Source organism: Dromiciops gliroides, chromosome 4, assembly GCF_019393635.1.
Source record: "Dromiciops gliroides isolate mDroGli1 chromosome 4, mDroGli1.pri, whole genome shotgun sequence".
Classification (NCBI taxonomy): Eukaryota; Metazoa; Chordata; class Mammalia; order Microbiotheria; family Microbiotheriidae; genus Dromiciops; species Dromiciops gliroides.
In genome coordinates, this window is record NC_057864.1 from 161,080,644 (window position 1) to 161,097,046 (window position 16,403).

The 16,403-nt window shown below is 45.9% G+C and overlaps 1 protein-coding gene across 4 annotated transcripts in view; it reads right to left on the minus strand.

Annotated features, from left to right (window-relative positions):
• Nucleotides 1–920: 920 nt before the first annotated feature.
• ATP8B2 (ATPase phospholipid transporting 8B2) overlaps nucleotides 921–16,403 on the minus strand; it is a 28,213-nt gene continuing 12,730 nt past the window's right edge. For 3 of the 4 annotated variants that reach the window (XM_044002616.1, XM_044002615.1, XM_044002614.1), the window contains 21 exons: nucleotides 15,787–15,857; nucleotides 15,481–15,560; nucleotides 14,933–15,091; nucleotides 14,608–14,696; nucleotides 13,535–13,731; nucleotides 10,129–10,337; nucleotides 9,219–9,262; nucleotides 8,687–8,852; nucleotides 8,338–8,526; nucleotides 8,059–8,174; nucleotides 7,799–7,963; nucleotides 7,599–7,710; nucleotides 7,249–7,354; nucleotides 6,936–7,080; nucleotides 6,566–6,749; nucleotides 6,173–6,396; nucleotides 5,920–6,003; nucleotides 5,269–5,514; nucleotides 4,942–5,080; nucleotides 3,711–3,841; nucleotides 921–3,391 (listed from right to left, as the gene is read on the minus strand). In XM_044002616.1, the coding sequence (XP_043858551.1) occupies nucleotides 3,113–3,391; nucleotides 3,711–3,841; nucleotides 4,942–5,080; nucleotides 5,269–5,514; nucleotides 5,920–6,003; nucleotides 6,173–6,396; nucleotides 6,566–6,749; nucleotides 6,936–7,080; nucleotides 7,249–7,354; nucleotides 7,599–7,710; nucleotides 7,799–7,963; nucleotides 8,059–8,174; nucleotides 8,338–8,526; nucleotides 8,687–8,852; nucleotides 9,219–9,262; nucleotides 10,129–10,337; nucleotides 13,535–13,731; nucleotides 14,608–14,696; nucleotides 14,933–15,091; nucleotides 15,481–15,560; nucleotides 15,787–15,857 (3,135 nt within the window). In that variant the 3' untranslated portion in view covers nucleotides 921–3,112. Of the gene's footprint in view, nucleotides 3,392–3,710; nucleotides 4,641–4,941; nucleotides 5,081–5,268; nucleotides 5,515–5,919; nucleotides 6,004–6,172; nucleotides 6,397–6,565; nucleotides 6,750–6,935; nucleotides 7,081–7,248; nucleotides 7,355–7,598; nucleotides 7,711–7,798; nucleotides 7,964–8,058; nucleotides 8,175–8,337; nucleotides 8,527–8,686; nucleotides 8,853–9,218; nucleotides 9,263–10,128; nucleotides 10,338–13,534; nucleotides 13,732–14,607; nucleotides 14,697–14,932; nucleotides 15,092–15,480; nucleotides 15,561–15,786; nucleotides 15,858–16,403 lie in introns of those variants that run through there. The other variant, XM_044002617.1, reaches the window with a different exon arrangement.

Sequence of the window (16,403 nt, forward strand, 5' to 3'; positions counted from 1 at the left end):
TGTAAACGTTGGCTATGGTGACCTCTACTAAAATCCCACAGGTTGGCAGCAGGATGATGAATTTTTCAACCACAATCCTCACACCATCCACCAAATTATAGAGGGGTTTTACTCTCTCCGTGGGTCGCTAACAAATTATGGCTCCTTTAAGTACTTAAATAATACATTCTTATGTTCTCAATCCATCAAGGCTTTTTGTGTCTTTTTGGAGGAAGCAAAATGAGATGAAAGAATCAATTTGGTGTTTTGAATGGGAGGGCGAAAGGAAGAACCGAAAAGGCAGGTGAATTAAGGAAAAGAGAAACCTGAATATTTGGAGAGATGGGGGCGTTGAGAAGTGGAAGGGCAGGAAGGAAAGAAAACAGAAATGTTTGGCCACCGGGACAGTTTGTTTCTCATTCTATGGCTTACCTATGTGGCACCTCCCCACTATCTCCAGTCCTTCCACCTCACATCTTCAGCACAATCTTTCCCGAGCCTACTCCTCTAACAGAAGCTCCTGAGACTTCACTAACATTTCCCAAGTTCATTTACTACAATCACAGTAATCCTTGATCTACAAGGTCTCCTATCTTTTTAATGCTTAGTCCTAGGAAGAGCGGGAAGTATGAATCCGGTGTGGGATGTTACCTAGTGTTTGGGAAAGTCAAGGTCCAGGGGTCTCTCACATCAGCTGAATACAGTGTCTGTAATCTTCCTTCACAGGTATTACCCATACTTAAGATACCAGGTAAAGCCCAGGCTCCACAGAGGAAGGAAAGCAGAAAGGAAGAGGATAACCTCATCCATAGTAATCAAATTTAATCTCTTCAACCCTTGTTTAAATGTTGCATATAAAACCTCTTTTTAGTCCATAGTGATATCATCCTTTCATAATCCAGCTTGTTAAATATCAGGGGAAAAAAAAGACATTTGCAGACTTCTCAGAAACAGTAATTTTATAAAAGGCTTTCTCTTTATACCCATAAAATGATACAATTTTGCAAGTATAGAAATGTGTCATAAATTATATGGAATGTTCCTTAATTACAGCTCAATGCAACTTAGCACTTCCCCCCTCCCTAAAAAACAAGAGAGAGAACCAAAAATAATATATAACTCTGTGTGTGTGTGTACACACACACAAAGACACACACATTTTATTTATATATATATACACACACACACACACATATGTGTGTATATATATATATATTAGACAAACTAAACATAAAAAAATCATTTCCTCTTTGGTATAAAAATCAGACTCTCGCCTTGAGAGAGACACAAAGACAGACACGATGTAAAGGTTGTAGACTGCAAGGCTGACAGGGCCATTCTTCTCCAGACTCCGTCCACTCTAGGCCCCACATCCCTTTGCCTCAGCAAAGCTCCTCCTCACTCACGGGCTTCCAAACCAAACCACTAAAACTCACACCTTCCCTCAAAGAGCAGGGGATTCCCCAAGGTCCATTTGGTAACGGAGGAAAACTGCCACTGTGGGTGATGAAGGCACAGCACAAACTGTCCTTTCAAACATGGGTTCTGTACATGCCAACTCCAGGGCTGGCCCAGGTCCACTGAGTTCTCTCCTGGAGCGCTAGGCATTGCGCCTCTTATAAAACCTATAATGGGGCGGCTAGGTGGTGCAGTGGATAGAGCACCGGCCCTGGATTCAGGAGGACCTGAGTTCAAATCCAGCCTCAGACACTTGACACTTAGCAGCTGTGTGACCCTGGGCAAGTCACTTAACCGTCACTGCCCTGCTAAACAAAACAAAAAAACCTCTAACTTGAGGGATGGGGACAAGAAACAACCTACTGCTTAGACCCAACAGAGCAGTTCCTTCAGAGGCTGCTGGGAGGGGCCAGGGCATGAATTAGAACCAGGGCATGGCCCAGCCATGCTCTCATCTCAGGGCTGTTGGGGGATTGGGGAAATCGCCTAAATTCACGTTCAGGGGAAAAAAGGGGAAGGAATGAGGAGCAGCAGGGTCAAGTTCCCCTTTCTGCTGTAACCAAGGCCCTCCACACAGAGATTGGGACAGAGCCACATTTAAGGTGCTGAGGGAAGGAGTTTAACTACAAAATATTTTGGATCTAAAAATAAAGAAAAGCCCCCACTTTTTTCTTCTGAGCCAAAGTTCTTCTTGGCTGCAACTTAGTAACAGGCCCCAGCCAGCACTCATATGGTCCTTGTGCCCAGGGGTGCAGGCAAGGACCCCAAGGGCCTGGTGCTAAAACAGGAGGGTGCTGCACTTGAACCCCCAAATTGAGGGAAAGGATCAACGCATCCCCTCCAGGCTGCCCCTTAGGTAAGCTATCCCCAGAACTGCCAAAGCTACTCCTGAACTGCTATATGGGCCAAAACAAATGCCCTCAGATAACAGCTCTTCTGCGTATGCCTCCACACCCACATGGGGCCTAGACTCTGAGAGGAGCACAGTGTGCACCAACTTTCTTCCCCAGAAGTCAGGATACCAACCAGAACATAGAAATCACTATTAAAGGCCTCCTCCACTTACCAAGTAAGAAAAGAAACCAAACCAAACACAAACATGAGCCTACAGATGACACGTGACAGGGTGTGAGGGGCCCCAGGCCCCCAAAGCTTCCAGGCTTCCCAGCATAATACATTCTTGTGTAATTTAGGAACAGGGGATCTTGCGGTCCCCTCTAAGGATTAGGAGTAAAAAAATAAGGAGACTGAGTGAGTCCCACTTTCCCCTTTCATCCACCCAAGCTGTGGACTCCCAGGCAGAGTGGGGACAGCTCTCTTTCTGCAATCGGGCCTTCTCTTTTTTTTCTTTTTGGTTCCATGTCTGTGTTCCCCTCATGAAACTGGTCCTCTTTGACCCCAGCTCTGCTCTCGGTACCTCCATCCTCTCCACGGGCATACTTTTGAGCCCCCTCAGCTGAGGATATTCTCAGCCATTCTTGGTGGGATCAGCAAAAAGGAAGGGAAAGAATGGTGGTGGAAAGACCAAAGGGGAACACCACCCAGCAAAAGGGAAAGCAGAAACAGCTTCCTTAGTGCCAGGCTGGTAGCTAGGTGCTAAGTCCAGCACCCAAGCAAAGTAAGAGTCTCAGCACATCCCTGGTCACCACCACAGGGGTATCCCAGGTTGTGGCCATCACCCTTTGAGGGGTTTATCAGCCCCGCCACTAGGGCTGCTGGCACTGTCACTCTTCTTCCTGCGCAGAGTCTCAATCCAGCTGGAGCTGGAGCGCGTGGTGAAGCTAGAGAGGGCAAGAGAACTGAGCCGCATATTTTTTCCAGACATGATGAGCTCCCCAAAGCCCTCTTGGTGGGAGAAGGCATAGCCAGAGCGCCGAGAGCCTGTGCGGCCCACTCGCCTCATGCATCGGTGCTGGGCCTTCTGTTTTTTCCTCACCAGCTGTGTGTAGCGGACCTAAGGGATGACAAAAAAAAGAGAGAGGGTAAGGAGTTCTCTAGTGATTAAGTGAATTAAGTTATCTAAAAGATGGAAAGGAGCAGAGATGGTACAACAGCTATGGCCAAAACTCTGAACTGGCCTGAAGGAGGGTGAACAGAATTGAAAGGATCTGGAGTGAGGAGCAACTGACCATCACTGCTCCATCCTTGATCCCTGGGCAGTCTAGAAACTAGATACTTGGAGGGCTCCCCAACATGCTTCCCTTTTAAGCCCACCATGCAAATGGCAGTAGCGTTCCCTGGGCCTTCCCACATAAACACATCTGGCCTCTCACCGTGTCTGAAAGCTCAGGCTTCAGGTCCAACTTCAGGAAACGGAAGGCCACCACAGGCATGATGCAGACCACTGTAGTGAGCACAATGGTGAACCAGACTGTGGGCTGGGCCAAAGTGTTCTGGGCATTCCCTATGGAAGGAGAAAACGACCATCAGCTCATGGGAGTGGGGAAGCTGAGGAAAAGGCCAAGGGATGATCTCCTGACTTCCATAGTTCTATTCCTGTCATCTAGGATCAAAATCCAGGATTCCTTCCCTTATTCCCCACATTCATTGAGTCAGCAAGTCCTGTTCATTCTTCCTTCACATTCATTCTCTCCTTTCATTCCAACTGTCACCACTCTACTGAACAACAGCCTTTCCTAATTTTATGTCCTTTCCCCTCGAATCCATCTAGCCATATTCATCTTCCGAATGGACTACCAGGATCCTCTAAGTCCCCAAATCAAAAACTTTTAAGGACTTTTCACTATGCACTGCATAACATTCAAACTCCTTAGCCTGGCATTCGAGGACAACTACACTCTGGCCCAAAACTACCGTTTCTACTTCCCTTCCCTCTACTATTCCACACATAGTCTATGCACAAGTTTAACTGCACTACTCACCATTCCCTATCCATCCTTTGCCTGATGCCACCTCTGGACCTTTGCTCAGGCACAATCTCTACCTATCAAAATCCTTTAAAGGTCACTTAAAATGTCAACTCCTCCAAGAAGCCTTCCTTGATTTCCCCCACCACAAATGCTCTCTTTCTCCTCTGAATTCTTAGAACACTGTTTATCCTGTTACCACCTTTATTACAAGCTTACGTAATGCACTTATCTGTGTGAATCTTCTCTCCATTAGACCAGGGTTTCTTAAACTTTTTCCACTTCTGACCCCTTTTTGCCCAATAAGTTTTCATTTGACCCTGGGTAGACAGGTATCTAAAATAGGTATACAAAACCTTTTACCATTGCCAAGTTTTTCACAACCCCTACATTCAGTTATGCCACCCCATATGGGGTTGACCCATAGTTTAAGAAGCTTTGCATTAGACTGTATGCTCCTTGAAGGTTCAGATGACTTAATTGTCTTTGTGTCTGCCACAGTGCCTACCACATTGCTAGTAACACAATACTGACACATGATAAAGTAATAGGCTAGATACTCTGTGGTCCTCAGCTGGGCTGACCCTCAGCAATATTTAGTTCTCTTACTCATCCAAAATGGGGCTTTGGAACTCACCCACAAATCGGAACTGGTTGGGGAACATCTCAAAAAGCCCCTTGCTGTGCATGGCAAAGAGGATGGCAAAGTAAACAGCCAAGCTTCCCCAGATGAAGAAGTGGTTGATGGCTGTCCAGTAACCTGTATCAAGCCCAATCTGGGGAGGAGAAAGGGGATCAAAAGCAGAAAGGGAAACCACAGGCCACAAACCAGGGAAACAAAACCATCATGCCAAGGGAACCCCACTATGAAAGAGCCCAGAGAGGGAATTGATTGAACAAGGCCAACCTTACCCAGGGGTCAAGGTGGGGAAGGAGGTGCAAAGCATGCTGGGATGCTCCATACCTGCACACTGACTACAATGACCAGTGAGGTGGCCACAGTGACTGCAAAGGACTGGTAGTCTGCCAACTGGGTGCCATCATCCCTAGTGGCCTCAGCAAACACACCATAAGGGATGAAGAACATGAGTACTGAAGTGTAGATGCCTTGGGCTATGCAGATGAAAAACTCCCGCTTGTTAAAAAGAAGGTTGAGCTGGCCTGGTTCATAAAGTTTGGGGTACTCCATGCTCCGCTGTTCAGGTACATCCTGTAAGAGGGTGACTCATGCTGGGATTGGAGTAGTCACAGTTTAAGGTTCACCAGGAAACGTGCCACCCTCAATTTAGCCTTGGTGTCAATGAACAACAGCCCCCAAACTAGCCTCCACCCTTTCCTCCCTCCCAGATAGATCCTCTGCCAAATGGATTTAGTCTAAAGCCAGCTGTATGCAGCCCCACACAAAGACACCCTGGCATTTAACCAACAATTACAAGGAGACATGGTCTCAGCTACAGGCCAACTGCATGCAGCTCACAGAGTGGTGTGTGCATGTCCTCCCCAGCCAGGTGAGCTTGCTTCCCACATAAGCAGGCTGTGGCTGATATAATGTCACATTGTTCCAACTGTGCCAAATTATTCAGTGAAGCATTCTTAATCATTAACAATCCCATACCTGATCAAAGACCCCCATGGCCAGAACTGGGAGCGAGGTGTATACAATGTTATAGAGCGTGATGAAATATTGATCATAGACGGTCTGTAGAAAGGGAGAGATGGAAAGAGGCTTAAGTGTATAGAAACAGAGAGGACAGAGAAGACAGCTGAGGGGAGTATACCATCTTAAATAAAGAAACTGCTAAGTTAGAGGCACTCCTCAACCCCCTCTCTAAAGCCAGCCACACTGAAGAACCATAAGCACTCAATACCTGGGCTGAAAAGCCGCAGAAGAAGCCAAACCAGAAGTGGACCATGGTGAAAGCAAAATTCTTATAGAAGAAATAACAAAGGAATTTGCACATGCGCAGGTAGGACCAACGCCCATGCACCAGCAGAAGGCGCTGCAGGAACTTGAACTGAGAGAAGGAGTAATCTGAGGCCAGCACTGCCTGTATCCCTTCCTGTCCACTGATCCCCACTCCGATGTGGGCAGCTGCAGAGAGAAAAGGTGGGAAGGTCAGGAAATCCACAAACACAGTCCCAGGCCTTCCCTTATTCCTTTAACCTTGTCCCCAAGAGCTGGAATCAGGTGGGCCTAAAAGACTCCAGAAAAGGGAAAGGCCCCATCAGCCTGTACACCCACAAAGGCATCAAGTGCTCACTCTTGATCATGCTGACGTCATTGGCACCATCCCCAATGGCGAGAGTCACAGCCTTCTTGTACTTCTTCACCAGTTCCACCACTTGGGCCTTCTGCAAAGGGGTCACCCGGCAGCAAATGACTGCTTTGCAGGCACAGGCTGTCTCCAGGAACTCCAGCTCCATATCTGCTTCCAGGGCATGGGCCTGAGAGACAGGACGTGTCTCAGACTCCCCTGGTTCCCACCTGGAAATTCTCCTCCTCCTCCTCCAACCACCACCAGTTTCCTCTGCAGCAGAGGTGAAAGCTACATGGAGAGACCTATCCAAACGCCATGGGGTGAAGGCCTCAGGAGAGCTTCAGGTTTGCACCATGGGACTGTATTCACTTACCAGGCTATGGCCATTGATGACCAGGGCGTACTCTCCAGCGATAGCCTCCAGGACAGAGGTGAGCTTGGAAGAGGAAAGCTTCTCCTGGTAAGAGAAGCCATTGCCCACTGTGCGCGACGACTCCATCATCTTCTCCCGGGCTTTCCTAAACATGGTAAAGGAAAAGGCCAGGTTGAGCAGATAGCATGCGTTGTGGCATTTCCCAAGGGAGTAAGAACTTGGGACTCGGTCTAAACAGGGACAAGGAAATTTCCACCACCTCACCACTATGGAGCCATTAGGGCCATCCCCGCCACCACCTCAGGCTTCTCACCTGAGTTCCTCCCGCACCTCCAGAACAGTGTGTCCAGTGACAATAAACACTTCTGTCATGTCATCTGTCAGCATCTTGCAGGAGTAGCCAATATTTACTGCAGTCTCTAGCAAGGGAGAAGCTCAAGATTTAATAGACAGAAAACACGAGGAGTGAGCACAATCTCCTGTCCTGGGAGATGGGAAGGGGGCAATTCAGGAGATTTAGACTCAATAGAGGATTTGACTGCTTGTAAGATCTACAGACCCAAGCTTTTTTCACTAGAGGGATCAACTCAGCAGGAGAAAAACAAAAACAAAAAACCTTAAGTTAGATAAATATCCAAGCCTGCTTCACACAGGTGGTCTCACCTTGCTTATCTCCAGTTAGTACCCAAATCTTAATATTTGCCAGAGTCAGAAGAGCAATCGTCTCTGGGACCCCTTGTTGTAACTTGTCCTCAATGGCTGTTGCACCCAGTAGCTGAAAAAGACCACAATTGAAGAAAGGTGAGGTCTCATCAATGTTTTCCAGCCACAGTCCCCAGCACACAGGTCCCTGTGCCCCATACCATCATGTCATTTTCAACTTCCTCATAAACACTAGCCAGTCTGTCCTCTCTGCTGTCCTGGGCCAAGCTGGCTCTGAGTCGTCTTTCTGCCCACTCCTCATAGTAATCTTCTTCCAGATCCTTGTAGGCCAGGACCAAAGTCCGTAGCCCATCCCCTGCATATTCCTGGGAGATAAAAGCAGGAGTCAAAACCTTTGGCCCCCAGAATGATGCTCAGAACTGGCAGGAAGTTAGAGTTCCCCTTACTCCCCGCCACGCACATTCAGATGATCAGTGGTGGTATTGAGTAGTTCTTGATTGGATGGGTGGAGTCTCTCCAGTAGGATAGTGTCAGCTCCTTTGCAATATAGTCGGATCTTGCCCTCTGGATTCCTTACTGTAATTGGGAGAGAAGTTCCCAGAAAAATTCAGGCAGGCAGAGATTTCCCATAATGTCCTCTCCTATATTCTGACACTAGATTTCAAGTAACCCTTGTGAGACCTCCTCAGAATGCAGGATGGAACTACCCCCCAACATCGGCCCATGCCCGTGACCTCACCTATGACTGACATGCGTTTGCGAATATTGTTGAAGTCCAGGATGGCCAGGAGCTGGTAGGTAATGGCTTTGCCCATCTCATGAACGGTGATGGTCTTCGGAGTGCGTGAACGGAAAACAAAGCCAAAGTTCCTGGCTGCAGTGACCAATGCCCCCTCATCGGGGGATTGAGCTTTGTAGTACAGCTCCCCTGGTGAGGACAAAGCAAGCTGACTCTGAATAATCAGTCACCCAAGCATGCTGCCATACCCAGGAAGCCTGAGCCTGGACTGGACTCATGGCAGAATAGAAACCCGAAGAAAGCAACAAATGAGCCAATAGGAACAACTAAGTCCAGCTCCTCTCCTCACCTTCGTTCTTTTCCTCAGACATGACTGTGTGACACAGTGAAAGGAGTCGAAAGAACTCATGAGTGTGGGGGTCCCCCACCTTCACTGCTTCCAGCAGGCTTGGGTCCCAGAATAAGAATTTCTTGTCAGCCAGGGGGTTGAAAGAGAAGTCAATGGGCTCAGGCCTCTAGAATAGACATAAGCTGAGTGTGAGAGTGGGCACATGGTCCATAATCAGGGAGGTAGCTCAGCTGAGTTCCAATGAAGGTATTGCCCCCTATCCTATGCCTCATCAGTGAGCACCCCAAGCTTGCTCTCCTACTGCCAAACCTATCATGCTTTCAAGCAGGCCTAGCTGCTTCCCTTCAGTGCCTGAAGACAGGCCATTAATGAGGTACAGGGTAGCACTAGTCATCAGACCAGAAGTCAGCATTCCCATATTTCCTCCCACCAATACTTCCCCTAGATTACTCCTAGCTAGAATAGTTTATACATTTGAACCTTGTCCATGTTTAATGACTTCACTGGAATAATAAATGAGCCTGGGCCCTACCTCTCCCAATTCAGCCTTGTGTCCCAGGACATCGAAGACATCACCTGCCAACCACACATGTTCCAGAAGAGAGATAAAGAGAGACCATTAGAGTTGGTATTTCAGAGCAAGAAGGTTGCAGGGGGCGGGGGGGGGGGGAAGGGGTAAAGGGAAGGTTTCCATCAGGCACATGGAACCTTCAACCCAAATCTTTCTAAAATAATTACTTACACCATAAAACTAATTCTAAGGGCAACTTGGGGCAGTAACTTGTACAGACTTTTTGAAGGCGCCATCCCATACTCCACCCAACTCACAAAATTCTCCCCATACACAACTCTTATCCATGCTTCCCCAAAAGCCTCTCACTCTAAAAGGTCCACACTTAAAAAAAACCACAAACAAACCCAAATTATGGCCATTACATTAAGGTTAGTGCAAGAAGCAGTCACTACAGGACTTAAGCTCTGCAAAAACATCAGCTCTTCTCCATGCTGTGCCAGCAGCTCAGCTACAAGGGCCGCTACAGCACGGCAGCCAATCACATAGGAAAAGCCCAGGCCATATTGCAGAGACTCACAGGGCCCCTGTGCAGCAGGCAGAAGGGACTGCCTACAGATCCACCTGGAGACTCAGAGTTCAGCCTAGAAGTGCCACTCAATGGCCAGTTTCTCAGGCTTCCTATCTGACAGCCAAGGAACGCCCTGTCCCTGGAGCTAGGACCAGGGCAACAACATGAACAGAGTATAAGGGAAGAACTACTCATATCACCCACCCCATACGATACTTAAAATTGACCCTTTCATAGGGCTTCACTGCAGTCCACATCAAGAGAAGCAAATTCCCCAAATAACGAAAAAACCCTCCAACTGAGGGCTAGTGCCCCCAACCCCCTCCCATAGTCTGAACTCAAGCACGGCTAGGGCCTCACCATAGCTTCGCCCATAGATGGAACACTTATTGAAGATCATGATATTCTGGGTGAGGGTGCCTGTCTTGTCAGAGAAGATATACTCCACTTGACCCAGTTCCTCATTAAGTGTTGTGGTGCGCGCCTCTGCAGGTGTCCGCTTCTTCACACAGTACATCTTCTTGTCCCAGTTGATGAAGTAGCTATGGCCGAGACGGATCACTTCCACACTGCATGGGGCAGGGGTAGGGGATGGAAAAGGAGACCATAATCTCTAACAGGACAGGGAGAAGGAACACCACCCACACGAACCACAGGGCATTCATTAGCTGCAGACTTCTACCAAGGACATCTGCCAAGGGAGAAACAAGAATGATGCAGGAACCTGGGAGCAGGAAGGGGAAACAGTGCCCAGGGATGGGGTTGGCCACTTATACATGGCAAAGGAACCACCCCAACCCCTGCCCTCGAGTCTCTCTCCAGACAGAAAAGTGGAAAAGACCAGAGCAGGCAGGAGGACCACAGGTAAAGGAAGAGGAAGGGCTGCTAACTAGAAAGGGAACTTCGTTCTTACCTCAAGGCTAATAATGACAGAAACCATGCAGAGAAAAAACAAGAGAAAATATGAGAGGGAAGAAAGAAAAGAGAAAAATAGTGAGGTTGTTGGGCATGCCAGGGCAAACTGCATTGTGGATGAACCAAAAGAAGATTCTGGACAAGATTTGTTGACATCTCAAATGCCAGGAAGGAATGAGCCTTATAACCTGGTTTTTGAACCCCACACCTATTCTGAAGCACTTTGAAACGAAGAGGTAGGGAACAAGGAAATTTGGAAGTCAGTACCACGTACATATGCAAAGTTTGAGGGGAGGAATTTCTTTAACTTTACAAAATGTTTTTACATCTTTTATCTCCAATTACCTGCGGGACATGGGCACTTGGCATTTTCAGAAAAAATCCTATTTCTAGCAGAAATTAGAGAATTAAAGAGACACGAATTCATATCATCCTAGTACCCTGTTCCCAACCCTGACTATGGATACTATCAAAATTCAATCTGGAAAAATCTAGGTAGCAATGAAACGTCCTACAAACAAACACTCTGCTCAATTTACCAAACACCCCTTCCCCCCTATTTCAACCTGATGGGACTTGCGGACTTTTTCTTGACTGAGATCCATGCAATGACTAATCTTAAGTCCAGAGCTCTAATGATACCTCTCACTAGAAAGGTAATGGGCTACAGGTAGAGAGTGAGGTATGCAATGTCATACTTGGTCAATTTTTCTATTTATTTTGCTTACATGTACTTTGTTACAAGGAAGGTTTCTTCTGGCTAGACTATTCAGAACAGACAGTAATATAAAAAATTTTGTTTTAAACCTCTGCAACATATATCAACATACACCACTACATACACCAACATATACCACCTGTAATTTGAATGACTTCTTTTATTTTTTTTTAACTTATTTTTTACAAGCATTGTCGGGGGGGGGGGGGGGGGGCAATGAGGGTTAAGTGACTTGCCCAGGGTCACACAGCTAGTAAGTGTCAAGTGTCTGAAGCTGGATTTGAACTCAGGTCCTCCTGAATCCTGAATGACTTCTTTTTAAAAGCCAACCTTATTATAAAGAAGCTTCATTTCCTCCTCCTAGCCCCACCAAGAAAGGACCTTTCTTGGGCAGCCACTGAGCTCACCATTTGAGAGTAGCCATGGAAATAAGCATGTGTCTAGAGGCTCAAGCCTGAAAGAAATCAGGCTGTAGTTGAGCTAACATTTGAGCAGTATGTATTGTCATGTCTCTCCATGCTATCTGTACAGTATTTTGATTTTTAAGTGCTTTTCAATCTATTGGCTCCTTTACTTTTCTTGACACTCCCATTAAGTAGGTAGACCAAGTATTATTAGTCTCATTTTTCATGTGAGAAAATGGTTTCATTGGGGGATGTTATAAATGACTTGACTGTGGCCATAGAGCTAATGAGTGGCACAGTCAGAACTAGAACCCAGAGCTCCACTCATCTCTGGGTTCATTTCTCAAAGTAAAGGCTCTTCTTTCCTTTTGGATTCCTCATCATCAACTATACCACTGCCAAAACACTAGTACATGGAAGACTAAGGACTGTTCTGATGAGTCAAAATAAAAAGCAGCAGACCTGAGAATTTTTAAAAAATGTTATCTGAAAAATTGCTTCCAGACAAATTCTCAAGTCCAAGGCATTTAGAAAGAAGAGGAAAGGTACAGAATCATTAACTTTCAAAGTTAGAAGGGAGCTTGGAGATCATTTGGTCCAATTCCATCATTGGAAGGGATCCAAACAAATGAAGAGACTTGCCCAAAGTCACCTTGCCAGGCAATGATAGAGCCAATATAGGAGCCAGTGTTCTTGCCAACGTACCACACAAATCCTGATCTTTCTCACTGATTCTCACTCCAACCTGTTTTCACACGAATGATTTTCTTTTCTTTTTCTTTTTTTCTTTTTTTTGGTGGGGCAATGGGGGTTAAGTGACTTGCCCAGGGTCACACAGCTAGTAAGTGTCAAGTGTCTGAGGCCGGAGTTGAACTCAGGTTCTCCTGAATCATGGGCCAGTGCTTTATCCACTGTGCCACCTAGCTGCCCCTGAAAGATTTTCTTAAAGAACCACTATTATATATCACTTCACTGCATACAAACTTTCAATGGCTTCTCAAGGCCTATTGAATAAAGTAAAAATTCCTCAGAGCCCAGCACGCAAATGTATTTATAACTTGGGTCTCACTGTCTATCCAGGTTTGTCTCTGTCTACTGCCCAATCAATATACAGCTCATGTTCTGGCCAAACCAGAATCACGCATTATCTGAACAAATCTCACCCTTTCTCAATTCTATACATGCTACGATTTCCTTCACTTTAAATACCTTCAACCCTCATTTCTGTCATACTACTACTCAACCTTCCAATGCCACTTCCTCCAAGCTTTCCCTGCTCACCCCATCCAGAAGTAATTTCTCCCTTTCCTAAGCTCCCATGGCATTTTCTTTGTACCATTCATCCCCTAATGCAATACACCAAAGTTCTTCATGCATAGGTCTGGAAGATCATGAGTTCCTTAAGGGCTGGGGCAATGATTTTCAAAGTGCCTAGTTTGATGCCTTGAACATAGTATGGGATATATGTCAAATGTGTTTAATTAATTTGGTTTTCATACAAATACATCACAAAATAGCTAGTTACTGTGGTGAGAGGTACAATACAAAGAAAACGGGGTAAAGTCAATACTTTACCTTTTTGTACTATAAGGACTCCAAGCTACTTTTTTTGGAATTATAAGACTCACAAATATGAATAAAATAAATTAAAATAAATAAAATATAAATATGAAGACCCTGATCAGCTAAGTGGACTCCTGATATTTCCAAAGGTAGAGAAACACAATACCTGACATAGAGTGAAATGGGCACCACAGTGTTGAGGATGATTATGTAGGACCAGAAGGAGAGAAAGCCGGAGAAAAAGGCACTGTCCACTGCCTCATCCCATGGCAGGTAGACCTGGAAGCGTGCTCCGACCTCATACTCCCAGATGGCATTACCAATAGCCAGAATCACTCCCATGCAGACCAAGAAGCCAAAGATCTGTTGGAGAAAGAATAGGGGAGGAAGGGGCTCAGCTCTACATGGAAGGGGAAAAAAAATCACTTTACTACCATGTAACTACTCCTAGTCAAATGCCAAAGGGGTTGAAAGAAGGCATTACTTCCACTCTGACGACCCCTCAAACAGGAGGCAGCTTCCCTGCTTACTTGGGATAAAACTGAAGTTCACAAAGCTGAAAATGTTATAGTGTTCAAAGGTCACCAGGGGGCGATCCAAATCCACTGAGTGCCAATTTCTGCCATATTAATTCAGGCGAAGTCTGCCAACAGCCTGATCAGGACCAGGGCGGAAGCTCCTTCACCACAGAAGTTGGCGTCAGGCTTCCTAGAGTGTGTCGGGTGGGCAGAGGGGCACAAAAAGGGGAGCAGTACTCAGATTTCTAAGGAAGCAACACAGAATTTTAGAAACCGCCATAATTAAGTTGGAAATTTTTCCTCTGGGACTCTATCCTGTGAAGGGGTAATAGAAAGACCCCATTATTCCCCTCCAAGATAGCAATGTTTTCTACATAATTCCTTGCCCACTCCAATGTAGGTACTGTAATCAGTCAAAGAGAAAACAAGCCTCAAGGGGTCCCTGTGTCTGGCTGAAAAGCTGCATCAGGGCACACACCATACTAGGTCGTCCACACAGCTGGGATCCAGAGGAGGAAAGATCTGCTGTAATTGGTTTTGTTGTTGATTGCTCGCATTACTAAGGTTCTTGTAACATTTTTCAGGAAAAAGATCCTGAAATAAACACAGGCTTTGGCTGGGTGTTTTTCCAGTGGTTTTTAAAACAAAACTCAAAACTGGAATGCCTACTATGGTAAAGAGACCACAGGAGATGAAAAGCCCCAGCAATGTCCAGCCTTACCCAGAGCACCAGCGTATTCATCAGACGATCAATGCTCGTCCTCTTGAACTTTGTCCTACCGCTGTTTTGCATCAACTTCGTGTCAGGACCTGAAAGGAAATGGTAAGTTGGGAAAGTTAAATGAGAAATCTTCCTCAGAGCTTCTGCCCTCATTTCCAAAAATGTAAAACTTCACCAAATTTAGGCAAATGCTGGTTACATTGCTAAAATTTGGGGCTGGTGTCCTTGCCCTTCCCCATTCTATCAACCTCAATGGCTTTCCTGCCACACTGGGTTGAATTCCTAGCTGCCTCTCACTCAATACCTTGGCCTTTGTGAGGCTCACCTGCAAAGATGACCAGCCCAAAGCACCACTCAGTGTTGCGGAGCACACAACCCCGAAGTAGCATATTCTGGTTGCTCAGTGAGAACTTGTTCTCCTTCCAGTAAAGGGTGCCACTGAATTTATCCAGCTTGTTGTTGGGGGGTTCACAGATAACTTCACCTGAAGTGAGGACAACAGTGTTACTACAACCATGGTTGACATTTCAAGAAGCAACCAAACTGAGAGAAAAAAAGTAGCATAGTGTCAAAACTCCAAGCCTCATCCACACACATAGCAACAGTAGTAATCTATAACCCATGATGCTTTCACACAAAAAAACTCCAAGTTATAGATTTCAGTGGATTTGGCCAAAACCTACCAAAAAAAAAAAAGGAAAGAAAGAAAGAAAGAAAGAAAGAAAGAAAGAAAGAAAGAAAGAAAGAAAGAAAGAAAGAAAGAAAGAAAGAAAGAAAGAAAGAAAGAAAGAAAAAGGGAAAGAAAAGACTGCAACACATTCCCATCAAAGCACCCAATCCTGGCCAAAAACTGGCTCTTCTAGATCTACTCACCATCAAATTTGGCTAGCTTATTGATGTCCCCCAGTTCTGAGGTCACAGGAATCGCCTGTCGTACTTTCATGTTGGTCTCCCTGGAATGATAGTTCCTCTGAATTCTAACTTCCTTCTCCCCTATATTCTGCCCATGGGCACCACAGAGGGTCTGACTCCTCAATTCTGCTTCTACAACCCTTCTTCGCCCTCAATTCCCAAGTAGGCATAGAATCTAGAACTAAGAACATCTTACAAATCATTTTTTAAAATCACAGTAGGAAAGGAAATGTGAGCTTTGGGATAATACATTTTTATGCTACTTACCCATCCAATTCTGCTGTCTCTATGTAGCATAATCCATGGGGTTCACTGCTAGAGAGGAGAAGAAGATCCGCCTGGAGAGAGAATTCCATGAGAGGCTGATGGTAACTCTGAAACCACAATAGCATCATCCCCTGCCCCCAACTTAGCTCCTACTGAAAAAAGTTCTGGGTCTGCTTACATATTTGAATAGGGAAGAAATAAAATGTGGCCCCCAACCTCATGGGAAAAAACAATACAGAGGTCCCACTCAGAAAACATTTCTTCCATTTTTTTTTTAAAAGAGGGAAGCAGGGGCAGCTAGGTGGCACAGTGGATGAAGCACCGGCCCTGGAGTCAGGAGGACCTGAGTTCAAATCCGGCCTCAGGCACTTGACACTTACTAGCTGTGTGACCTTGGGCAAGTCACTTAACCCGAACTGCCTCACAAAAAAAAAAAAAGAGGGAAGCAGTGAGTCAGTCAACAAGCAAGTATTGAGCATTTACTACTAAGCTCTGTGCTAAGCTCTGGAGATGCAAAGAAAGGCCAGAACAAAGCCAAAAAAAACCAAAAACCAGTCCCTGCCCTCAAGGAACTCGCATTTTATTGTGAATTAGGTCCATGTACAAGATGTATCCAG